General features: G+C 50.3%; 1 protein-coding gene across 1 annotated transcript; it reads left to right on the forward strand.

The window, feature by feature from the left end:
- The first annotated feature begins 982 nt into the window (after positions 1-982).
- On the forward strand, positions 983-23,164 carry SH3TC2 (SH3 domain and tetratricopeptide repeats 2). The gene is made up of 19 exons (XM_071570439.1): positions 983-1,111; positions 3,137-3,350; positions 5,313-5,432; positions 6,611-6,715; positions 6,948-7,075; positions 8,165-8,270; positions 8,603-8,746; positions 8,873-9,074; positions 9,703-9,776; positions 10,410-10,605; positions 11,477-11,613; positions 12,469-12,510; positions 12,829-14,532; positions 14,639-14,819; positions 16,280-16,430; positions 16,951-17,073; positions 17,587-17,737; positions 18,332-18,528; positions 18,889-23,164. The coding sequence occupies exons 3-19, from the start codon at positions 5,423-5,425 to the stop codon at positions 19,078-19,080; spliced, it is 3,843 nt and encodes a 1,280-aa protein (XP_071426540.1). The 5' UTR covers positions 983-1,111; positions 3,137-3,350; positions 5,313-5,422; the 3' UTR covers positions 19,081-23,164.
- The last annotated feature ends 1,833 nt before the right edge of the window (positions 23,165-24,997 follow it).

Below are 24,997 nucleotides of genomic sequence, written 5' to 3' on the forward strand. Positions count from 1 at the left end.
GCAGTGGGTGGGCTTTCAGAGGCAGCGGGAAGAAAAGCTCTGCTCCATCTCACACCAAAATGGGTCCGCCTACACACACCAGAGAATCGAACCCATGAAACAGGTTTTTTGGCCTGAAACAAAATGTTTCATCTTGTTTGTTTACTTTTTTTCCCTGAGTGAAGTCAGTTTTACACTGACTTCCTTTTCTTTCAGGTTCATTTTTAAATAACAAGTTGAGAAGCAATGAGGCTTCATTTTGAACCTGACTTCTGAGCATTCCCAGAAGGAAACAGAAATATTGGGAAAGCTTGATATTAACTGTTTCACTGTTTCCAAAAGAAAAATATCCCTCTATTTTCCTCTGTTGTGGAGTTTAGCCGGCAAGCACAAATACTGCTGGGTCCACAGATCTCTTGTTCTGTGTGTCTGTATTTGCATTTTGACAGGGAAGAAGGGGGGTTCAGAGCTGGGTGCCTCTGCCACCTCCCCAGTAACACCCAGGAATGCCTCTCACAGGGCTTTGCTGTTCCAGAGGCAATTGGAAAACAGCGAGGATAGAAGGTCACCAGCCCGAAGGACGCGCGGCTGGGTCTGGGAGCAGGGGCAGGTGAGTGCGGGAGAGGCTGCTCATGCAAAGCGGCTGCTTGGAGTGGGAGAGAGCCGCGTCTGGGGTGGTCACACTGGGGCTGAGCCAAGCCCTGACACTGTGCCCGTGGGCATCCTCGCCAGCCCTTGTTTACTGCAGAGCCAGGGTGAAGGTGGTGCCTTGGGCATTCATGCTTCCCTTTGGGAGCCGTCAGTCTTCCGGAGTGCAGGGCTGTTTATAGCATAACTCTGGGTAACTCATTGACCTCCGAGCCAGCAGCTCTGCTGGGAAACGGAGGTTTCCCAAGATGATAAGCCGCTCTTGGAAGAAATTCCTTTCCTCGTGTGAGGGAGTGGCGGTGCTCGCTCGCCTTGCAAACACGTACACAGCCCTGTGCACACGCACGGGAGCGCACCGCGTCCCGGCACCGGCAGCATTCCTCTGGGGAAACCGGCATGGAGAGATTGGAGTTTTGAGGCCAAGAGATCTCCGAGAGGAAAGCGGTGCTGGAGAGCAGAGCAAGGGGCGTGTATTCAGGAGCAGGTCAGTACAGCCCCGCCGCGCCGGGTCTCTCGCTGCGTGCTGGTTGCCTGCCCGTGCCCTTCGTCCCCAGCTGAGCAAACATAGCCAGGACGTGGCCGTTGCAGGTGTCTGGAGAAATGGGGACACGGCTGTGGAAATCCAGGTTGGGGCAGAGAGTTTGTGGGTTTGGTCCTAGCTGAATTTGAGGCTCAAGTGTGATGGTGATGAGCAGACTGGGGAAGGACAGGTTTGATTTGGGTCTTTTGTACACAGGAACTGACAGGAGAAATCAGAGCAGACATGCTCGATTTAGGAAAGAGGATTTGGTCCTGGGGATGGGTGGTGCTGTGTGGCAGCCCTGGAGATCTATGGTGTCTATAGCAGCTCTGTCCCCCAGCCAAAGGGTGCCTGGACAACCACACTCCTCCTTTCATGCCATGGGTAGGGAAGCATGGCTGGCTGACTGGCCCTCCACCTGCAGAGTCTGCACAGGCACACAAAGGGAGCAGAGACCCTGGAGAGCAGGCACAGGCAGAGACCCACAGCTGGAGCAGGCTGAGACCCCAGGAAACTGATTCCATAGTTATCAGGAAGTATTTGCAGGGAGTCCAGGCTGATGGGTGTCACAGCAGCAATGGGAGCTGGTATGCAGAGAGGTAAGAAGTGGAATGAGAGATTTTCAGGTTACTGTCCAAAAGGCAAATTCCAGTTCAGGTCAAACAGGAGATGATAACTTTGCTTGTACAGGGATGGGTTTGCTTGCTAAATTATTAAGGTAAGCTTTAAAGCAAAAGGAAAACATTTTTGTTTGGAAAAATTAAAAAAAAATCAAACCATTCTGATGATTTAAAATAATATTTTCTCCTGTGTAAAAGAATTTGCTGCTAATTGATGAGCAGATGTTACTGAAACCAACAGCCTTCTGAGGGAAGCAATAAACTTTATTTGAAAAAAACCTTCTCTGCTCAAGCACTTGAGTACTTTGACATCATGGGCCCAGAACAGCAATGTCTTTGATGTAAAGATGTGCCTGACTCCATCACAAAACTTCACCTCTGTGTTCTCAGCACAGGCAGCCTGACACCTGCATCTGGATCTCAATTCCCCCGCCAGTTCTGCACCTTCAGAGCATCCCTAGGTCAGCTGGGAGAGTTTTCTAAATGTAGATCTTTCCAGGGCCAGTAAGCAATGGGAACAGACAGTGTTTTTGCCACAGGGAGAGCAGTGCCGGCCTGTCCCACCACTCACCTTCGTGCAGGTCCCTGCAGCTGCACAGCTTTGCAAGTAAAACCCCAGCCAGGAGAACACTGCAGCTCCCTGACATCTGGGGGTCAGGAGCAGAATCAAAAGGATGGTCCCCTTCCTCAGGCAACCCAGATTTTTTGACATCTAGTTTGTCTTGTTGAGGACTATAAAATCCCCACTCTTTCAGTCTTCTCCTGGGCAGACAGAATGGTGGCCATGGCTACAGTGGAGCACTGCTCAGTGCAGCCCTCCCTGTGAAGCCTTTTGGATTGACTTCACCTTTGTTTGAAATTTTTCCGGCCAGCTCCATGAAGATGGGCTCCAACCTGCCACAGCTGGCCCACAGCTGGGTATTCCTCATGCTTTGCATACCCTACAGGGGTATCACAGTGGTGCCAGGCAGCCCCTGTCACAGCATGGGAATGTGGTGAGAAATGCCCTCTCTAGGTCATAGAATCACAGAAGGGTTTAGGTTGGAAGGGACATTAAATCTCACGTTGTTCAACCCCTCTGCCTTTGGCAGGGACACCTTCCACTAGACCAAGTTGCTCAGAGATGCATCCAATCTGGCCTAAATTACTCACTGGAGTGATTACTTACCACTCTGGAGAAATTCAAGGCATTTTCATGCATTGGGATGTAGCCTGGCTGTCTGGGAAAGCCAGCAATGCTCCTGGAGAACCACAGCAGACAAATCATTGCTGTGGTGGCACTGACTGGTTGCTGAAGTAAAGGTTCATCACTAAAAGACCTCCCTACCTGCAACTTCTCCCCATAGACCTTTTGAATTTTATTTTGCAGGGGCTGTGTTGCTCTTCCCCTGGGATGCTCTGCAGACATTTGCCACCCACAGCACAGTGAGACAGGCCTGGTCCTGGAAAGGGGGAAGATCAAAGCATGTGAGCAAGGAGGGAATGAGACTCATTCTGTGTAGCCCAAGTGATCCTGCACAGCAGCCAAACCAGTCCTTTCCCTTTGGATCTGGGCTTCAGACAGCCCTGATCTCGGAGATGAGGTGAGCCCTGCCAACCCTACCAGAGCCTGCAATGTCTGAGCTTGCAGAGACTCACATGTGGCTTCCCTGGACATGGCTCTGCTCTGCTGAGGTTGGCGCGGAGTGGTCAGTGCTGCCAGCTGCCCACACAGTGAAACAGGGAAAGTGTCAGGCAGGAAAGTGGTCCAGGAACATGGCAAGCTCTGGATGGAGGATTCTGGATGGGCCCCAATGGGGTGTCCTTGCAGGTGAGACAGGTGCTTGCAGTGGTGTCAGGATCAGGGTTTCCCTTGGAAGTGGAGAGAGATCAGTGTTGAAGCTCTCTGGAGGGACCAGCTGGAAGCTCAAGCAGGCTTGGCAGGCTGAGGGGTTCTCCATGCTGTAGCTGGTGGGAGGAATGAGAGGAATGTGCCATTAGGGAGGAATGTGCCATAGACTGAGCATTGCACTCCCAAAGGCAAGGGAGCTCAGAGTAACTGGGGGCCAGGACAACACAGCAGTTCCAGTGGGCTGGGTTGAGAGCCCCCCAGAGTGCTGCATCCAGCTCTGTAGCCCCCAGCATAAGAAAGACATGGACCTGTCAGAGGGGATCAAGAGGAGAGCCATGAAAATGATTGAGGAGCTGGAGAGTCAGTCCTGTGAGGAGAGGCTGAGGGAGCTGTGGGGCTCAGCCTGGAGAAAAGGAAGCTCAGGGGCATGTAGGGATGTGATTTAGTGGTGGATTTGGCAGTACTAGGTTTAGGGTCAGACTCGGTGATTTTAAGGCCTTTTCTGCCCTAACTGATGCTCTGACTCTATGACTCCAACCCAAACCATTCCCTGACTCTGTGCTCATCGCCCCCGCTGCGCTGGCAGCTGGTGCCTGGTCAAAAGGCACATTGTGCATTGTGGCTGGGCTGGGCCACGGTGCAGGCTGGGCAGGAGCAACAGCAGCAGCGCACTGCCCTGGGGCTGGCGGTGTCACTAGACACATGGGCTGCTGCCTGGCGACCCCCTGGCACCAGGACCTGTCCCTGGGATGCACAGGTAAGCTGCCTGTGGGGATGCCACAGCCTGCTCTGTCTGAGTTGGGCTACAAGACTTCTGTCTGCAGAGCTTGTCCCACTGGATGTGGCCTCTGGGGAGACTCTGGTGTTGAGCACTGGCCCTTTTGGCTGTTTGCCTGCCTTTCCTGAGATGGCTGCTGGTGCCCCCTCCTCTTGCTGGGCATTGGATTAGTGTGCACAGGGAATGAGGCAGGACATTTTGTCCTGGGAGGGGAGCTCATAACTCTGGGGATTGATTTATTCCCATGCTGTTGGTTTTTCAGGAGCCCCTTGCCACCCCTGTCCAGTTGCCACTGCTGCCCAGGAGTCCCCCAAGCATTGCAAGGAGGCTTGTAGAGCCTGAGAGGTGCTGCCAGCCTCTAAGGCACCTGTACCAGTGTGTGGGAATGAGGTCATGGGGCTGTGCTAAAGGGCTGGAGGAGGGAGGTGGCCCAGGGCCAACGGTTGTGGCCACGTGTCCCCCAAGAGACACAGTGCCAGAGAGTGCCATGAGCACTCAGCCCTGGCTGCCAGGAATGCAGCCCAGAGTGCTGGGACCCACACTCGGCTCTGGGTTGGGGCTGTTTCCTGCCCACTGTTACAAAATATTTCGGCACTGGGGAGGTAAATGACTCATTGGCAGGGCTGGGAACGACTCCTCACCAGCGGTTTCAATTGGTCTCTTGAAAACAGTTCCCAGTTCCCTTTCTGAGCCTGGCCCAAACAAAAATAAACACTGAATCTGTGAGAGCAAACCCATTTCTCCGCTCACCCAAGTAAGTCCTCATTCTTGCCTGGCTCTGGAGACCTACAGGCATGTTCTATCCTGTCACTGATGGAGGTGGCACAAGCAGTGTCCAACTTGCCACCTCCTCCGGCACATCTTATGGAGACTTCGCAGGCAGGGAGCATCTTGCTGGGGATCAGAATGCCTCTGCCCACTCTCCCTCTTCCCCAGGGGAAGAGTGTGACTCTTGCTGTTCCCGCTCAACCGTGCTCCTGCCCCGCTGGGACCATCTGCACCAACCTGCTGCTGAACACCTGGGAAAATGGTGTCAAGAGAAGACCATGGCATCAGGTACCCATCCCCAGGGAAGTAAGACCCAGCCCCTGCCCACCAGGCTCTGCTGAGCCCAGTGGAGCCTGGCAGGGTCTGCTGGGATGCAGGGAGGGGGAAGGAGAGGGAGGAGTGGAGCAACTGGTAGGCAAGCCCAGTCGGGCAGGGTCAGTTTGGATTTAGTTCTGCCTCTGTCTCCTTTCACTTCCCCTTCTCTGTTTCCCCCACGTGTGGAAGGAGGCAGAGCTGCTAGATGAGGTCCTCTGTTAAATGTGCTCAAATCAGCTGTTGAGAAATGTAGAGCCTTTTCTTTCAAATAAAAGCTCATTCATGGCATGTGTAGCCTTGGGCCATTCTTTTTTACCTGCTAACTATAAACAAGGATTATAATTCTGCATGCAAATAACAGTTTATTTGACTGACTAGCAAAGCTGGCTCAGTTAAAGAACTGTAGAGTATAGTTATGGTCACAGAAGTGACTTACAGAAGCTGCTGCAGGTTCCGGCTCCAGATCTCTGGGTACATGTTTGTCTTACAAGTCCAATCTGATTACTAACAAAAATTGGGTTTTAATCTTGTTATCCCTCCACAGCCAATACAGCTGTGGAAGAGCAAGCTGGATTTTTGTGTGCCTCAGCTTTCATTAACATAATTACCAGCTAAAGTTTCAGTTCCTGAATCCTTTATGGCAATAGTTGACAATGTGTGAAGCAGAGAGAATGCAGCTTGGATTTCAGATAACGACCAGGAAGGGGAGAAAATCTTATTTTGACTGTCAAAACTGATGGGCAAAGAGTTTTGCAAGGTCTTGGCTCTCCTGTGCTGGGGAATTGCACTTGCTCTGAAGTCTCCTCTAAAAAAAATCTCTGTGTCTCAGAGTCATCGTTCTAACAGATCTGCTCACTGGGGGCCTGTCCAAGAGCAAGGAGAGAAAGTCCTCTCACTCCAAAGCCACCCAGCACTGGAAAGAAACTCATCATCAAGGGTATCCTGTAGTTCAGACACATCAATCCCACTGATCTTGCCTCTAACCTTGAGCATAATTGTAGGGTGGTACTGACCCAATTCACACAGTCCCAGTCAGATCTGCAGTACAACCCACAGGCTGAGCCCTCAGGTGCTCTCAGGTTGGGTAGCATGTTGTAAACCTCTACCACACTGCTTGACATCAGCTCCTCTGTGTGTCACCTCCTCTCTAGGTAAGGCTGGGACATCGAAGTCAAGCAGCTCCAGTGCTGAGGCAGGAGATGGCTCCCTGGACACCTCCTCGGTGCTGCTGCCTGCCGGGGAGGGCTTTCCACCAGGTAAGATGCATGTGGAACCTCCCAAATTTCCAGTGGTTGAATGTTATCAGGGCCTGCCATCCCTTGAGCCTCTCATCTTGGTGGCTGAAAGGAAAGGACAGGCTGGGTTTGTGTTCTTAGAGCATCACAGCCAGGCTGGAGGCACTGCTGGGTCTGGCAGTGCAGCACAGGCAGCTCTGGGTGCCACAGAGCTCCTTCTACCCTTTAACCTCCTTAACTTTTTCTTTTCAAGAGATATCACTCTTCTTTTCTGTTGAGAGTCGCTCCTCTGGCTGCCTCAACTCCCAGCTCCAGGAAGTAGCCAGAAAGAAGCTATGGGCCCTTGAGAGTGACGACAGAGATGTCTGTGCCCTGTTCAAGGTAGAAGCCCCAGCCTGGTGGAGTAGAGCATGTGCTGGGATGCTCCTGGCAAGATGGGATGTGTGATGGGATACCAAACCTAGCCAAGAAAGAAAAGTTCTTCCAAAGCCACTGCAGGACATGTTCCTGCACACAGGGACTCTGGAGAAGGATGGGGAAAATGAACTGGTAACGTGTGAGAGGCAAAGCCAAGCCTCATGGCAGAAGCCTCATACTGGGGCCTCTGATCTGCCTGAGGGATCACGCAGATAGCCCCACGGTGAGCCTAAATAGCCGTCAATTCACAGGGCTGGGATCACAACTCTGTTCACCAGACTCAGGTCCCTGGTGGAGGTGACATCTCTGGACATGGACAGGGGTTCTCATACTGGGATTTATTAAAAAATATCACTACAGGTATAGAGACTGAACTAAACTCTCTTTCTGTGCTGGATTTTAAGGCACTCCTCCCTCAGGGCTCCCTGTAGAGCTTCCCAAAAGACCTGGAACCCTGCAGACATACAAGTGCCAGCAACAGTGGCGGGAGAGCGTCTCCCTCAAGGCACAGCTACTGCTTTCGGCCTCAGTGCTGCAGGTTGGAAGTTGTGCCTGTCCTGATGGAATGTAAACCCACAGTGTCACATTCTATCAGGTGTGGTTCAGATGTCTGAGTTTCAAAAGCACAGGGGTTCTGGTGTGTGCCACAGGGGGAAGGATTTGGAGGATAAGATGAAGCTTCTTCCTCTCTGGAGACATTCCAAACCCACCTGGACACATTCCTGTGTCATCTGCTCCAGATGACCAAGCCTTTGGCAAGGGGATTGGACTGGGTCATCTCCAGAGATCCCTTACAAGCCCAGCTACTCTGTGATTTTGAGATTCTTCACCTTCCCACTTCACCATGGGGAGTTGTCACTTTTGGTGCTCCACCCCTGGCTGAAGGACTCAGCTGGCTGGAACAACCTTAACCCCAGACAACCAACTCACACAGCTTCAGTCTCAACTATGCTAACACATGAGTGCTAGTCTCATTCCAGAGTCTAATATCATTAGACCCTCTGTCAAAGCCCCAGGACTGTCCCTGAATCCTGCTTTGTCTCCCATGTGTAGGAGCTGTCAGCCAGGCTGGTCTGTATGCAAGCACAGGAGGATCGGTTCCTCCTCACCTTCAAAACCCTGGAAGAAGTCTGGAAGTTTTCCACATATCTGACTTTAGGTAATACTTTCAAGATGTTGGGAGGTCGAAACAGATAGTGGGAGAAACATTTTTGGAGAAGGAACTGTAATATAACAGGATGGACAGGTGAAAAATATGAATTAAAAACCTTGCAGTCCTTTGACTATGAAACCACCATCTTGATCAGTGAAAGAGACCCAGGAGGATGCCTTTTGGGTAATCCTTCTACGGTATTTTGGGGATGGAGACAAAATTAGAGACTTTTGCCTCACAGCATGGTTGCAGATGGCAGACTGGGAAACATCCAAAGAGCCCTTCGTGCTGCCCAGTGAAGGACGATGCTAACACTGATTTCCCTCTTGGTTTCCTAGGATACGTGGGCAGCTGTCTGGAGCAGCTTCTCTTTGACCATGAGTACTGGCTAAACAGTGCCCTGATGGAGGACACGGAGATCAGAGTCACTGTGGATGAAGATCATTTGACCACCATATATATGGATCTGCTCCTCCAGGAAGGTGTGAATGCACTTCACATGTATGGAGTTCCTCAAAATCATCCCAGCAGGGCTGTGTTGGGGCCCTGTGCTGGGCCATGCCTTGCACTGGTGCCACTGACGTAGGTATGACTCTGTCTATCTGCAGGTAACTTTTTCTCCAGAGCAGTGCCAGGTGTCTGGAAGGTGGAGCAGGAGGGAGAAGAAGGCCTGCAGCTCTGCAAGAATGAGCTCATCCATGTGAAGAACGTTGGAGAGGACTCAAAATGGGAAGGAATGTCCTTACGGACAGGTCAACGAGGCACGGTGCCCATGATGACTCTAGAGCCAATATCTCAGCCATTTTACCAGTAAGTAAACTGGTGAATTAGTAGGGCTCAAGCCAGGATGCTTTCCTAATCCTGCTGCATGAATTGGCACCAAGCCTGGTGTGTGAAACTGCTCTTGCCTCTGGCAATGGGCAAGAGCCTCACAATTCCATAAGGATATACTTTATGCATAAAAACAACCACTGGAACCAGTACAGGTCCTGTTAATGAGACAGAGCAAGGACATACTTGTACTTCAGATATCATTCCTGTATGATACTGATTTAGGTAATACATGAGATTATCTGCAATTTGCAGATGAATAAGTGGAAAAAAATTTAGGCAATGCCAGCGAAAGTGGGGCTTCACATTGGTCACCTGGCTGAGCCTCAAAGACACCTGCAGCTACTCCTACATGGTGAAACCCTTCTTAAAGCCTGGTAAACTTATCCTGCTCTTACTGTGGTGTGTAAGGCTGCAGCTGTGAGGTGCAAACTGCCCTCCATGCCCAGTAAAACCATTACAAGAAATTACTGTACTGGCTGGGCTGGCCATGTTGGCACTCCCAGGGAACAGAACATCTATTCTGCTTGTGTGATGCCATCCCTGGTGCTGGCCTGAGGGCAGGACTGCTCAGAGAGGACCAGTATGATTTCCTGTTGCCTTGCAGGTGGTTCCTGAAGAATTATGCTATGGGTTTTGGCACCTCCCAGGAGATCAGCGGGACAACCTCTCAGGCAATTGGTAAGTGATACCTGTGTAAGGCAGCATCCCAGGGAAGGGCACAGCTCTTGCAAACCTGGTTTTGGCCACAAATGCAAGGGCTCATCTCTTGTTCTGACAATGGCACACCATTGCAGGGTGCTCTAAAGGAATACTGCATCTCTGGATGCTCTGGGATAGAGAAGACAGCCTGTAAACCGTGTGTACTTAGAAGGATGATCCGAGGAACACAGAGGACAGAGGGCTGCCGGGGGCATCCTTCTGCCACTGGGTTTTCCTACTACAATTTTATGTCTCCTTTAATTCTTTCAGGATTGAAGTTTTAAATAATGAGGGTCCCACAAGTGTGCACATGAAACCTGTGGCCACAATTTACTAGTTAGTGTTTCCAGTCACCTTCCAGACTACAGCTCTCAGAGGCTTCAGCCTTTGGCTGTGTGGAGTTTATTCCTCTCTCCTCTATATTGTATTAGAATCCATTTCTCAAGAAGAAATGGCAGAGATCTGAATCCAAAAGCACAGTAAATCTTGGGGCAGAGAGAGGCAGCCTTCTTAAGCTGAAATTATGGTCTTTCCTTGCCTAAGTCTTTTCCAGCGTGAAAGTTTTAGCAATGGCCTTGTACTAAAATGCCCTTGTTTGCTTTGGTTTCCCAGTCAAAGGAAGGTGCACCGCTACTGAGGACTACAGAGGTGCAGCATGGAATGAACTCAGTTTCTCCAAAGGAGACAGCATAGAAGTCATAGGCTTCTTCATTCCAGGACTCCCATGGTTCGTGGGCAAATCCCTCAGCAGTGGGAGCGTTGGCTTTGTTCCAACCCGATGCATAAGTCCTGAGGCTTGTGAACCTCTGTAAGTTTACTGATTACATTTCATTCAGAAGAAAATAGAAGGGAAACCAACAGGCTGCAGCAGTCTCTGCCCAGAGACAAAGTAATTGTATTTCACTTGCCTCAAGTGATTCTTGGAGAGGGCTAACCTGGCTCCATGCTAAGGCAGCCCAGGACGTCTGTGTACCAGACAAACTGGCTTCACATTTCCTCCTAGAAAAGTCTTCCATTTGTAGCTTTGTTTGAGGTGCTGTGAGTTTGGCAAGGGTGGGAAGAGCCTGGTGAGGAAACCAAGTCCTGTTTGTCTTCCTTCAGTGCCTTTGCCTTCTGTGGGATATCAAGGCAGAATAACCATTGGCATAGTTCCTCCCTGAGCAGAATTCAATACCCTCTCAAGGACACAGAGTTATCCAGGGAAGGAGGATGACACAATCCCACTGACAGCTTGGGCAGTTGTCTCTGTTGGTGGCTTAAAGATATAGCTCCTATCCAGTGCTGATACAAAACGGCTTCTTCTCCAAAAGTGTGTGTGGGAGGACAAGATCTTAGCCTGTTACTGGGTCTGTTGGGCTTTCCTCACTCAGAGTCTTATCCAAGATAAGTTGTAAGCACTTTTCTCTGACACTCCAGAGAAGAGAGAGGAGATCAGATAGTGTCCTGGTCTCAGAAGGGGATTCTGGATTAAATAAAAATACCAATTGCTCCTTTCCTTTGGTACCCATTCCTTTATGGAGAACCTGGATGGGGACGGTGTCCAAAATCCTATGTTAATCTGCAGCAGAGCTTTTATTGTGGGAGGAAGAGGAGGGATAGAAAATCCCATTCCACAGGACGGCTGTAGCGTCAGAGGATGGGGAGACACTGACTGTCTTCTGATGTCTGCCTCACTCCAGGGGAAAGGGCTCGGTGTTTCTGAATGAGGAAGAAAAGTCCCCTCTCTTGCGCATTCCCTGCAATGGTGATGAGCAGCACTTCACCACCCTCCTTGGGGACTTGGCACGCACTGACATCACCTCTGTGTACCGACTGGGTGAGTGCCTCCTCTCCTTACGTGCCCAGCCATGTGAATCCCCATGGAGGACAATGCTGGACAGTGCTTAGAGAGCTCTTTACTTGGGCTTTGCAGTGGAGACAACTGCTGTGACTGAGCCAACCTCCAAACCCTCTGCTCAGCCTGGTCATGGAGGTTGTATATATCCTCAAGAGGTGACCTCTGCCACACTGCAGTTTGTAGGGGTCTTCTCTGCTCCCAGGGAAGCTTCTCAGCTCTGGGGAACCCTGGCAGGTGCTGCTCTCCACTGATCCTTGCTGTAGGTCCCTGCCTACAGGAGTAAGGATCAGTGTTTCTGGGTGCTCTTCTCAGTTTGTGCTTGCTGTGTGGCTTTTGGACTACAGCTGGTTTCTGTGTCTCTATTTCTTGATTTCTCACTACCTAAAAGCATGGTATGGCCATGTAGGATTGAGCTTGGGATCTCTGGGATCCAGGGGACCTCCCAGATGAGCCAGATCAGGGACAATGAATCTGAGGTACAGACACACACGTACCTGAAATCCTCTGAGTAGATACCACAAGGCTCTTAAGAAAGAGAGCAAGCTGATAAAAACCCTACCTTTGAAAAGTAAGACCTCGTTGTTCCCAGGTAACTACCACATTACCTCACCACCAGCTAAAAACTGTTCTCCATGGGCTTACACAGCACCAAATCCCAGCAGATCCCAGGGATTTGAACTGTAGCTGCCTATGATATCTGCAGCTAGAAGCCACACATGAGTCTGGGGTTTAGCAGAGCAGCAGGAGATCTCTGTAAAGTTTGGGGACTGTGTCTGCCCATTAACATTGACCAAGGCTTTGGAATTTTTGTTTTCTGTTTGTCTTTTTGTATAGATGGTTTTGAACCTTCAGCCATGTTCCCAAAAGTGCCATCAGGTGAGTATGAGAAGGAAACAGAATGGCATGATTTTGTGCTGACTTCTGAGGACAAATTTTGACGTAAGGAAATATCACAGAATCATAGAATGGTCTGGGTTGAAAGGGACCCTAAAGCTCACCTTGCTCCACCCTGCTGCCATGGGCAGGGACACCTTTCACTAGACCAGATTGCTCCAAATCCCATCCAACCTGGCTTTGAACACTTCCGGGGATTGGGGAACCGCAGCTTCTCTTGGCAACCTGTGCCAGGGCCTTACCACCCTCATGGTAAGGAATTTCTTCCTAATCTTGCTATGTTTTTCCTGTTCTTTCCAGAGGCTGTTCTCCACAGCAGTAAAGATATCCAACCGCTCCAGTCTTGGGAGGAAATAAATGAATTGGCTACAACTAGCACCTCTGAGCTGTCCAGCCCAGGGAGTGAATCAGTCCCTTCTACATTAGAAGATGTTCTCCTGGAGAAGCTGGATGACTTTGATTATCCCAAGTTCTTTATTGACTTGAATGCTGGACATATGGATGATGCTGATGTCTTTGACCCCATATTGACCTTCCTTAACCAAGAGAGTTATGTGCCCAGTTTTCAAAGCTTTTATGATCTCAGCTTTTCCTTTCTCCACTCCACTTTTTATGGGTTCTCTGATGAGGATGAACTGGTCCTGTACCTTGAGACATCCAGGAACTGGGCCAAGAGAACTCATTCAGTTTGGGCTCATGTCAGGCTCTGTTTTCTCTTGGGTAAGCTCTGCATCAAAAAGGTCAAGTTCTCCCAGGCTCGAGTTTACTTTGAGGAAGCCATGACCGTCCTGGACAGGGGATTTGGGGACCTGCCCCTGTTGGCAGCATTACATGTGAACCTTGCTTCCATCTACTTGAAACAGAACATGAAGCACAAGTTCTCCTCCCTGCTGGGGAAAATGGTGGCCTTGCTTGTCTGCTTGCCTGGCCGCTCTTTCAGCTCTGAGAATGAGCTGGAAGTCATGATGTACATCCTGAGGGAAGCCATCGCTGTGGGCAATGCTCCCTTGGAGGCACGGGTCTGCTTCCTCATTGTCAAGCTCTTCCTACAACTGGGCAAAACCAATGAAGTCCTGCCCTTTATGGAGCATCTTCAGTGCCTCACCACCACTTTGCTCAGCCTGGACACTACTTCTGGACCACTGGGTGCCACTGCCATCTTGAGCTACCTGTATGACAAGAAGTACCTGCCAAATATTGCACTGGCTTCTGCCAGGTTGTTTGTTCCCAGTGGGACCAAGGGGACACCAACACCCATTTGGAGAGCAGGCTTCATCCTCCAAAATACTTCCAAACTACTGGGAAGCCAACTGGAGAGAGGCAGCATCCCAGCACCGGCTTGTTTCTATCTCAAGCAAGCACTGCATTTCTCCTGTGAGAACAGAGCTGTGCCCATCCAGAGAATGCTGTGTGCCATTTTGTCCAGGATGTACCTCCAGCATGGAGTGTTGGATGCGGCCGTTTGTTATGCAGCCAGAGCTGTAGCCCTCAGTAGACTGATGGGTGACGAGGAGGCTTTTGAGTCTTCCCTCTCTTTGGGGTGGATATACCTCCTGCAGCGCCAGCCAGGTCCGGCTGCAGATATCCTGTGGCAGCTCCTGGAGTCCCTGCATGGGACAGACAGTGTGACTCAGGGTGGAGCCGTGCACAACCTCCTGGCCATTGCCCTCAAGGGAGAAGGACAGGTGCAGGTGGCTGCAGAGAACTTTCTCTGGGCCCTGCAAAAAGCCAAGGAGACTGGGAACAAGAGGAATCAGGCCATAGCCCTGGCTAACCTGGGGCAGCTGAGCCTCGGGTGTGGGGCCAGCCAGCTGGCTGAGCTCTACCTGCTCCAGTCAGTCCAGCTCTACGCTGAGCTCCAGGGAAGCGCAGACCCGGAGATGGAGCTGGTGCAGGTGCTGCTGTGGCTGGCGCAGGCCATGGTGGACAGGCAGAGGATGGAAGATGGCAAACTCTGTTATGAACTGGCATTGGTTTTTGCCCTGAAGTGGCATAATGTGAGGAGTGAGTACAGTGGGGACCAGGGCAGCTTTCACCTCTGAGCAGTATCCTGCCAGCTCCCTAACACAGTCCCCTGACCTGTCCTTTTCCCTTTTCCTGTACCATGCAGGTCAGCTTCAGGTCACTGAATCTCTCTGCCATTTCTACAGCAAAGTGTTCCCTGATCTCCATGCCTGCATCACCTACCATGAGCACTGGGTGTCCTTGGCACAACAGCTGCAGGATAGAGAGCTGGAGGGCAATGTCTGGCAGGCCCTCAGCCAGCTCTACCAGGCTTTGGGCACATCTGAGTAAGTCCTGTCTGTGCCTGTTAGATGCTGTTAGAACAGGGTCCCTGCTCACCCAGAACAAGAGCAGTGGCTTTCTTGGGGTATCCCTCGAGTGAAGTGGGAAGGTGTGGTGACTCCAGCTGCCTTGCAGACTCTGGTTCTGAGATTTATGAGTTGCCGCTGTGCTGTGAAGTGGGAACAGCTCAATGTCAACCAGAGCGTTGTGACAGCTGGGCAAAAGTTGTCCCAGATAGAGCTGTGGTCTGGCCAAACAGTTTTCCAGAGAGACATCCAGCCTTCATCAGAGTGGACCTAGTGACAGGGAATTCATTACTTCCTTTGGAGGCTTATTCCAGTGATTAATCACTGTTCACCAGTAAAAATAGGTTCCTTATCTGTTATTTGAATGTCTGGTTTCAGCCTCCGGCTGCTGAGTCTGCCCTTCTTGTATCTACTGGGATATTTTCCCCAGGGAGGTACTTAAGGTCTAGTAGGAGGTACTTGAGACTTCATATCAGTTCGCCTTTCAATCTCCTGCTTGGCACCTGCAGGTGACTGATTAGATTAGGCAGTAGAGGAGAGAAAGAGACTAGGACAGACCACAGACTTCAGTCATTGAAGGTAAGCATATCAAACAGTGGAGAGCAAGTTCCTATATCCCAGAAGGACAAATGGGCAGGGAGGATCCCTAACGGGGATGTTCATGTCCCCATATTAGGTCATGGTGACTTCAGAGGGAAGGTATTTAGGAAGCAGATGTCTGTCATGTGAATGGTGCTATTTAAGATGACAAAGCCCCCCATTCCCTGGACTCAAAGGTCAGCTGGGGCCTGGTTGCCTTCAGGAGAAACATCAAGCAAACAAAATGCCCTGGACACTGCCTGGCTCTCCCTTCACCACAGCTGACTTTGTGTCCAGTCCACTGGCTCATCTTGCTGCTTATCCCTGTGTCCTCCAGTGACCAGGGCTTGAAAAGGAGCTGTAAGGTCTCGCATAGGTAGCCACAGATCTATCTTTTTGACTATGCAAGGGACAAACAATAGGCAGCCTTGTGAGTCTGGGTGCCAGATGCTGTCTGGGAGATGATGGTACAAGAACTCCCCGCCTGTGCTCCCATGTGGAGCTGGGAGTGACTTTGGGGATCAGTGTAGAGGGGCAAACAGTGCTTGCAGGTGACCCGGACAAACTCCTTTTTATCAGAGGAATCACACAGGGATGGGGAGCAGCCTGTGGGAGCACTTGAATCCTGGACTATGCTAAGGTTGCCAGATGATATGTACACATGCATTAAAGCATGGAGACTTCCATGACGTCACCAGGACAAAACACTCAGAGCTGTGGATCTCCATTTGCCTCTAAACTTTGACAGCTATAGGAAGAGAAGTCAGGTTTGCCATGAGGAGGTGGTGGGAGTTTGCAGCCAATGGCCAGGACTGTCCTGTTATTCCTCTGTAATCGCTTTTTGCCTGTTACCATCACAGGGCTTTGAGACACTCCCTGGATTGCACCAAGCAGAGTCTAAGGATCTTCATTGACCTTGAGGAGACTGTGAAAGCAGCAGAGGCCTGGCTGCAGGCAGGAAGGCTCTACTATCTTATGCAGGAAGATGAGCTGGTGGAAATGTACTTTCAGGTATGGACAAGGTGGTTGGAGCAGTACCATTCCCACCCTGGCTAAGTGGATTCTCATCACTGCTCCTCAGTGGGAGCCTTTTGGGGCTGGAAGATCTGGAAAGGGAAGTTCTTACAAGTGGTGTTAACCTGCTGCTGGAAGGAGGAGCTGTTGCCTTATGCTCAGGCGCTTTCTGACACTGAATTTCCTATCTTTCTTTCCATACACTGGGTTTAGAGGATTCTTGGGTAAAAATAAGTGAATTCATGAAGAAATACATTAGGAATGCCAAGGGAAGCTGGAGGTGCCAAGTGACCAGTTCCCAGTGAAATATACATAGATAAGGCGAAAATGCCAGGGAAGTCATTGGAGACTTCTTACAGTATAAGACTACTGGCTTCTCTCCACCTCCAGCATTATTTTATCAGCTGAGCTGCAAAGTGGAAGAGCAGCTCATAAAATATTGCTTTTATTTAATCACACTAATGTCTATAGGCAAATGTCTGTTTCCAACTCTCACTCTAGTTCCTTTTATTTCTAGGCAGCCATTCAGACTGCTCTGAAACAGGAAAACTTCTCCTTGGCCATGGATCTTTATGAGAAAGCAGGTGATACCTTTTTTAATGGCAGCCGGAACAGAGATCAAGCAGTGGAGTTTTACAGGGTACTGATCTCCCTGAGCATTTCTGTCCTTGTGTCCCCACAAGGTGATGGCTGTGGCGGGCTTTGTCCCAGGGCTGACTGAAGCACTTTGTGGCCAGGCAGCAGGGATGGAGGGTGGAGAGGGATAGGGTGGCCCTGAGGCTGCCATAGTGGGAAGCCTGGAGAACAGACGTATTTTGCTATGTCCACAGCTCTCCCCAGAGATCATCTGGGAGGTGGGAATAGGGTCCTGACATTACAAATCCTGGTGATGTTACGTGTGAGCTGGTCACTCCTGGGGACTTTCCAGCAAGGGTAGAGATGTGAGGTTCAGGTTTTGAGAACCAGGCTCTGGGATAGAAAACTCATTTTCAAGGGAAAGAAGGGACTAGAACCTAAATGTGCAGTGCTCAACTGCCCCATCCTCTGCCTGCCGTATCAACTGTTTGGTCCTTGTCCTGCTGCTCTGTCCCTGCTCTGCAGACATTGACTGTACCTCCAGGAACATCCTGGACTCACTGTTCTTTCTCATTAGGGAGGTGCTGTGCCCTTGGCCAGGAAACTGAAGGCCACTAAGACTGAGCTACGGCTGTTCAATAAGCTGGCAGAGCTGCAGATCAGGCTGCAGGGCTATGAGAAGGCACTGGAGTTTGCTACGCTGGCAGCCAGGCTGAGCCTCAGGGTTGGTGAGTGATGCACATGAGGTACTGGGAGTTATTGGCCTGGCAGTGATGCACATGCACAGGGTACTAGAAGTCACTGGCTCCTGGGGATGAGAACAGTGTGCATCTAAAAGAGGGATCTCCTTCTTTCATAACACTGCTGGACCTATTCCTACCCTAAGTGGTAACATCTTTTTAAGGCCACTTCCCCTTTTAAGTGCGTGACAGCAGAGGGTTGTTGCTACGCTGAACATGGGAAGTCTGATGATAGTACAGGACTGAGAAGTTCCTCTCTGCCCTGGCTCTTTTAATAAATTCACCCCTTCCCATTACAGAAATAGTTCGAATGGACAAAATGCCAGCATAAATATCTGAGATGGAACCAGTCCTGTAATAGCCTCTTCCAGCAAGAAATCATGATATTCTCCCAGGGCAAAATGTGCAGCTGTGATATCAGCAACCTTACCCACAGCTCTGTTTTCTCCACCTCAGTGTCTCCTTATGAAGGTATCCATGCCCTGAGGCTGTTGAGAAAATGCATTCAAAGTGTCTTAGCATGCTGGGCTGGGAATGGATTGAGAGTGCTGCAGGCTGACTGTATCAGCAACTCTTTTCCAGGAGATCAATTGCAGGAGCTGGTTGCATTCCACCGCCTGGCTACAGTCTACTATTTTCTGCATATGTATGAAATGGCAGAAGATTGCTACCTGAAGACACTTGCCATGCGTCCCCCCTTGCTTCAGTGCTCGGAAGAGGCCCTGTACTACTGCAAAGTATATTGCCACCTCGGCAACCTGACCCTGCGCAAGCTGAAGGTATGAAATTATGTTTTCCATGATGCTGTGTTGAGCACTCTGGCCTTGAATGAGAGCTGAAGGTGAAATGCCACATCTTCTGGCAGGGCAGACACGTGTAGGTGACTGCAACCTGTGACTCTTCCTCCTATCTGCAGGTTTAGAATAAATGCCTACTATGCTGGCACAACCAGGTTTTTAAGAGGAAAAGGCAATTTGGAAAGAAGTGCTGGCACAGCTGCAATTATATAGAGCCCATTTCAATGAAATCAGGTGTCACTGGGTTCTGCCTGGAACCACCGGGCTCTGCTCCAGTTTCCTTCAGCCCTATGACCTTCAATTAAACCACTTCCTAATTCCCGCCCTGTGCTTTATGGTCAGGATGAAGAGGATGCAGCAGCCTACTTCCTCCTGGCCCTCGCTGCCGCAGTTGAGCTGGGAGACCAGGACCTGCAAGCCCTCATTCATGCCAAGCTGGGAGCCATCCCCAGTGCCCCACGGGGGCCTGAGAGTACACCAGGCTGCGCCACTTACCGGCCCAGGTGGCTGAGTGAAGGTGGCCACATCGTCTGACCCATCTGCCACCCTGGGGAGTCCAGTGTGAGCCATCAAGGAGTGTTGTGCACAGGTCCACATGCTCTCCAGAACAACTGACCCAGGAGCAGTCCTGCACCACATCCCGAGGAGCTGGCAGTGTTTGCTCTCCTTGTCCCAAACAGGCACTGGGACCCTGGCCTTATATTTCAAGAGCAGGGCTGTGCATGCAGCCAAGGTGGCACGTCAAGGCTGGGCATGCAGGCAGGATGAGGCCCCAGCAGTGGTGCTGGAGCATGTGGTGCAGTGGGACTGAGCTGCTGATGGTGTTTCAGAAGTGGCCAGCCTGCAATGGGGACAGGAGAGTGCTGCCATGTGCCTGCCTGTCCCCTAAAATGCCCCACACACCTCAGGTCCTATTATGGGGCAGCTCAGCCCCATAGTTTTAACTTGAATGGCAACTCCTTTGTTTATTCCTGCCTGGTTTCTTTCCTGTCTGCTCCACAGAGGTCCGTGACCTGTACCTCTGTCATATCTCTCATTTGGAAAAAGCACCACCAAAGTTTTTGTCAGTGAGAGACAGAATTCGGGAGATGAGGAAGAATGAAAGGGGCTCATCAAACCTTGACTAGGGATCAGACCCATATGCAGACAAAAGCTGCTCTCGGGGAGACAGAGCCCATCCATGCCCCAGCCCTGTCACTGAGCCTCCGCTCTGGCTCTGAAGCAGCCAGGTGGCCTCTCCTACCTCATAGCCCACGTACACTTTCAGCCTCTAAAGCAGAAGAACAGGAAAAGAGCACTGGAATAGGCTACCCAGGGAAGTGGTGGAATCACCATCCCAGGAGGTGTTTAAAAGACCTGTAGATGTGGCACTTAGGAACATGGTTTAGTGGTGGCCTTGGCAGTGCTGGGTTAATAGTTGGACTCAATGATCTTAAAGGTCTTTTCCAACCTAAATGACTCTAATCCTGCAAATTGTCAGTCCTGACTTGTCCCAGGCTTTGCAGCCCTGTACCTTCCCTAGTCTCCTTTCTCCTGGCTGCAGAGCCCCTCAGGATGCAGTAGCACCAGGAGCACCGGCCTGCAGTGTGGCACACATCCAGCCCCCGGGCAGGGGTGCTGATGGGGCACGGAGGGGGGCTTTGGGTGAGGAGAGGCAGCTGCACTGCCCTTGCGTGGGTCACTGACAGCCCAAGGAGAGCTGGTCACCGGACAAGCAGCAATTTGCCTTTCAGTGCCTTGAGCTACCTGGATGAAAGAGAAATAAGACTCTGTGGAGTGACCAGGGGCAGCAGAAGGCTCCAAGGAGGCTTCTCATGGGCACCCCAACACAGCACACAGCTCATCTCACCACCAGAGAGCAATAAATGCCCATTTTTGCAGTGAGAGCTGCTTCCTGGCAAACACGGACCTCAGCTCTCAGTCTGGGCTGGTGCAGAGGGAAGTAGGAGCAGTTTTTCAAAGTGATCTCTTTGCTTTGACAACCAGTGGCCAGACACCCATCTGGGTCTTCACAGACAGACCCTGTTCCAAGTTCTTCACCTCCCTGACCATGCTCCCCTGCATGGGATTGCTAAATGCAGAACATTTATTTCCTCCCTGCTCTTTGCAAATGCTGAGCTCATCTTCCTCTTCTAATCCCTTCGAGGCATCCATCACCGGGGCAATGAATAGTTTACTGCTTGTTTACCGAGCATTCCTGCAATGCTCCTGGGGAGCCTCAGCACCAAGCTCAGAGGATGTAAATCTTCATCCTGTTTGAAATACAGTAGGTTCAGGGGAGAACCAGTCCCCAAAACCTTTCTGCTCCACTCCATGGGGCTGCCTGTTCTCAGTACAGGTGGCTGGTGCTCACCATGCCAGGGCAGGATTTTTTCATCAGTTTTTCAGGACAGTTCTCCTTTTTCATTTCATACATAGGGAAAAGCACCTTCTCACCTCTTTGTACCAGAGAGCAGATTGACAAGGGGACATCAGGCTATTGAGGGGAGGGGACAGAGGGGAGCTCTGATGGCTTTGGAAGACCCGACAGTCTGTATGGTGCAGAGTTGCCCTCCCTTCCCCTTTGGGTCCCTGAGGGGAGGCCCAAGGCCACCATGAGGCTGCTGTCCAAGTGAGGCTATTCTAAGCAGTGGTTGCAGCAGGTGGTGCTGTGCCACTGGCCAGGCTCTGCACTTTGAGGATGGGATCCAGATGATTGTGCCTCTACCTGTGGCCCACAGACCCACAACAGTGACCAGTGACTGTTGCAGTTCTTGCCAAAGTTCCGCCTAGTGTAGGATGAATCATGCAGAGAGCATCCCTGCTAAAATATCCTTTCCAGAGCCAAAGCTGAGGCCGTTCTGCCTGGCACTAGTGAATAAAAATGAGCTTTGTTTAAACATAGAGGGTCAGTGTCTCAGCTGGTCTAAATCAGTGAAGCTCCATGAGTCAAACAGAGATGTTCTGATTTGCAGGGGCTGTAGAGCTGGCCTGTGATTTGAAACCAAATGTGTCCTTAAATCATAGCAAACAAATTTGTGGTGCTTGTGGGGAAAAAAAGTCTTTCTCCTTGGGAACATCCCATAAAATCATTTCTCCTCTCCCTCATCCTCCTGCCTGCTCTCACATGCTATGACAAAGCTGGGCTGTTTTCCTAGCGTGATGAGAGCTCAGATTGGCCAGAGCCAAATAAACTCCATAATAATACTTTGAAATAAACTGGAACTTAGAGTGGTTGGTGGTGTGTACCAGCTCCTTGGCCTGTGTCCAAAGGAGAGTGAAGATACTCCATCCCTCCAGTCACCAGCAGAGTTTTGTGGGCAGAAAAACTTAGGGGACTTTGTGCCAGAGGAGGTCTCCATGTGATGGCTTAGGTCCTGGGGCAGTCAGGCTGGAGAATGTCATCTTCCACCCTGCCCAGGATGCGGGGATCTCGTCCATCATTTCTGAGGCATGTCTCGGAGCTGTCAGTGTTTGAGACACAGCAGGGAGCACCCATGTGTGTATGTAGGGAGAGAGCACTCACAGTGCTGTGGGATGCAGAGCCTGACCACAGCTGTGATGTTGCTGCAAGAGAAGGTTGGAAGAGAAGGAATAGGGAAGTGCAGGAGTTATCCTGCAAAAGACATTGACCACCAGTGTCCAGCCCTCCCTCATTATAGAGGAAGAAAGAGGGGAAAGGGAAAGGATGGATCAAGTCTCCTCTAACACCAGGTGTCATTATCTTACTGTGGCTTGTGACTGTTTTCTGAGCTGCATGTGACTGTCTGTTCCATGCCCAGTACAGGAGTTTTCCTTCCTCCAGTTCTCAGCCAACAGTGCTGGAAATAGGACTGGTGGGGACCATGTGCAGCAGCACATGTTTTCACACAGCTGCAAAAGCAGCATCTTCCATTCTGGTACTTCCAGAGGGTTAAGGTGCTGTCGGAATCTCCTGGCTTTGGCTTTGAAGCTTCTACATGCCAGTGTCTGGCCTGGTGCTGACCCGTGTTGCTCGGGTCTTTCACCAGTGTGACCTTCTGGGCACCAGCACTCCCAGTCCTGACGTAAACCCACCTAAGAGCCAACACTGGCACTCTTATGTCATGTTTGTTTAATGCCTCAGGGGGCCATTTAAGGCCTGGAATAAAGCAGGACTGGATTTCTCTAACATACATTCTTTCTTGAACAGTGGAAATACCATGACAAGAATAATTCTTGGATCCTCTTAACCTTTGGTGTGAGCCTGCCGTGATGTTGGGAAGAAGGAAGTGCTGATAACTGTCAGTACAGATACTGGCAGAAGAGTAGAGACAGCTGGATTTATTTGGGTTTACATGGAAACTACTCTTCCCTGCAAAAATAGAGCACCCAACAATAATAATTATTATCAGCAGACATTTTTAATCATTCCTTCATGGTACAGTGGTGCAAATGTCCACTGGGCTGGCCTGGATGGAGGCTGAGCTGCATGGAGTCACCTGATGTGGAGGAGCAGAGGGTGTGAGGCAGAGGTAAACCTTGAGCTCATCTTATTTCAGAGGTTACTGCTCCTCTCTGGGCATCATCTTTTTGTGTTGCTTGGAACAGTAACAAAGAGTTGGTAAACACCAGCTGTTCTGCTAAGCAGAGGTGGGTAAAGTATGTAAACTGGGTAATTTAGATTAAAAATAATTTATTTTCACAGCAACCTGAGTTGTTGTTCAGTGGTAATTGGGATCATAAATATGTATGCCAGGAGGCTTATCGGGGGTTGATGCAGGGAGGCTGAGCCAAAGCCAGGAGTCACTTACTGTGACTGCATGTGCTTAAATAAACTTTCCCTTTCTTGTACTGCAGTGAGGCAACAGTACAGTGTGTGTCTGGGTGTGCTGAGATGGGGATACCTGGAATGGGCCTGGAATGTCTGCACTGCTGGTGTTCCTGCCCTGAGAGCCTGCCATGTCCCTGGAGAAAGGGTGAAGAGGAAGGAGACGGCAACTGGAGAGTAGTCAGTGATTCTGAGCAGGGAATAGTGAGGCCAGATGTAAAAATAATTCTCAGTAGGGATTTAATGTTTCTTGTGCTGAGAATGGTATCAGTCCTGAAGCTGTCTCCTCTGCCGTCACTGCCCACAGGAGACCTGAGTGTCCCTGGGACTTTCCAGCACTGACTCCAGAGCCACTTGCTGCTCTTATGGGCACTTTTTCAACAGGACTGATAGGAGACTGGTCTGTGCTAGGTATTTCCAGAGAAAACATCTCTTTGGGACTGGAGGGGGCAGAGAAAGTGAACTGGTAAACATAGTGCAGAAAACATTATCCCTTCCAAGATGGTAGAAACTATGTGTGTCAGTGACAGGGACACGTGGAAGAGCAACTGGCTCTCCTGGGTACCAGCTGATGGGTGAGGAGCTCCATGTTCCCATCTTGTCTCAGCTCTGCAGACAACAGGATGGTGACAGGGTGCACTCAGGGTCCCAGACAAGCTGCTTAGAGCTCTCCCGCTGTGCCACCAGCAACAGCTCCTTACAGAAGGAAACAGAGGCAGGAAACCTGGCAGCTAGAGGCTCCTCTCTCCGCAGCACTGGAGTCAAGTGTAGGAAACAGCACAAGTGCCAGCAATTCCTGTCAGACTACAGGAGAGAAGAAAAAAATTGAAAAGACTCTGCATTTGGATGCCATGAAGGCTGTTGGAATACAGTCAAGGAATCAGGTTGAATACAAAGAAATGAGCTCCTGAGCACCAGATGGTTTTTGAGAAAGGAAGAATAAATCCTTACAGAACCAAATTCCCTTTACGCACTGGGTATGGGGTGGTTGTTTTAGTTCACTATTTTGATTTGGTTTTTTCTCTCTTTTGCACCTGCTCTGACAGTGGCATTTGGGCCACACAAGAACATAAACATGCATTGATGTGTAGGGAGCAACAACTGCAGCATTTATGTCCTGGTTCTAAGATTTAATTCTCCCTGGGACACCTTGCAGCTGGTTGTTTAATTGCAGCATGACTTTTTCTTACCACTGTCCAAGATTTAAGCCATGCTTGATCCCAAAGTATTAGTACAATATTAATGAGGTTAAAAAAACCCTTGCCCCTGTTGCCTAAAACCAAAAATCTTTAAGGCATCACTCCAGTGCTTTGGGAAGGATTTTCATTAGTTCTTATATGACATCAGAGCATCAAACTTGTGTTCTGAAGTCTCTCCCAGACTTCCTTAACCCCTCAGCTGTGCTTTCCCATCTTGTCTCTCATGATCTGACAGAAGAATCCACTGAGTGCTCTGGTGATGGCTACACTTGGAGCAGAGCACCTGGGCTGCAGGGCACCTGTATGGACATATACCTGGGAAGTCAAACTTGGCAGGAGTGTCATTGCCTTCTGAGCCATCTCTCTGTCTTCTGTGTCTGTATCATGTCTATTTTGGTAGCTATTTGATACCCCAGAAGCTCCAGTATTTGGGGATGACAGAATCTGCTTTGTACCTGTTCTATTTTCTGTCAGTCTCTTCCTC

This window comes from Pithys albifrons, chromosome 15 (assembly GCF_047495875.1).
Source record: "Pithys albifrons albifrons isolate INPA30051 chromosome 15, PitAlb_v1, whole genome shotgun sequence".
Classification (NCBI taxonomy): Eukaryota; Metazoa; Chordata; class Aves; order Passeriformes; family Thamnophilidae; genus Pithys; species Pithys albifrons.

Coding starts and splice junctions, on each gene's coding strand:
- SH3TC2 (XM_071570439.1), top strand. Junction 7,076..8,164: donor ATGTCTGTGCCCTGTTCAAG/GTAGAAGCCCCA, acceptor TCCCATGTGTAG/GAGCTGTCAGCCAGGCTGGT. Junction 12,511..12,828: donor GTTCCCAAAAGTGCCATCAG/GTGAGTATGAGA, acceptor TGTTCTTTCCAG/AGGCTGTTCTCCACAGCAGT.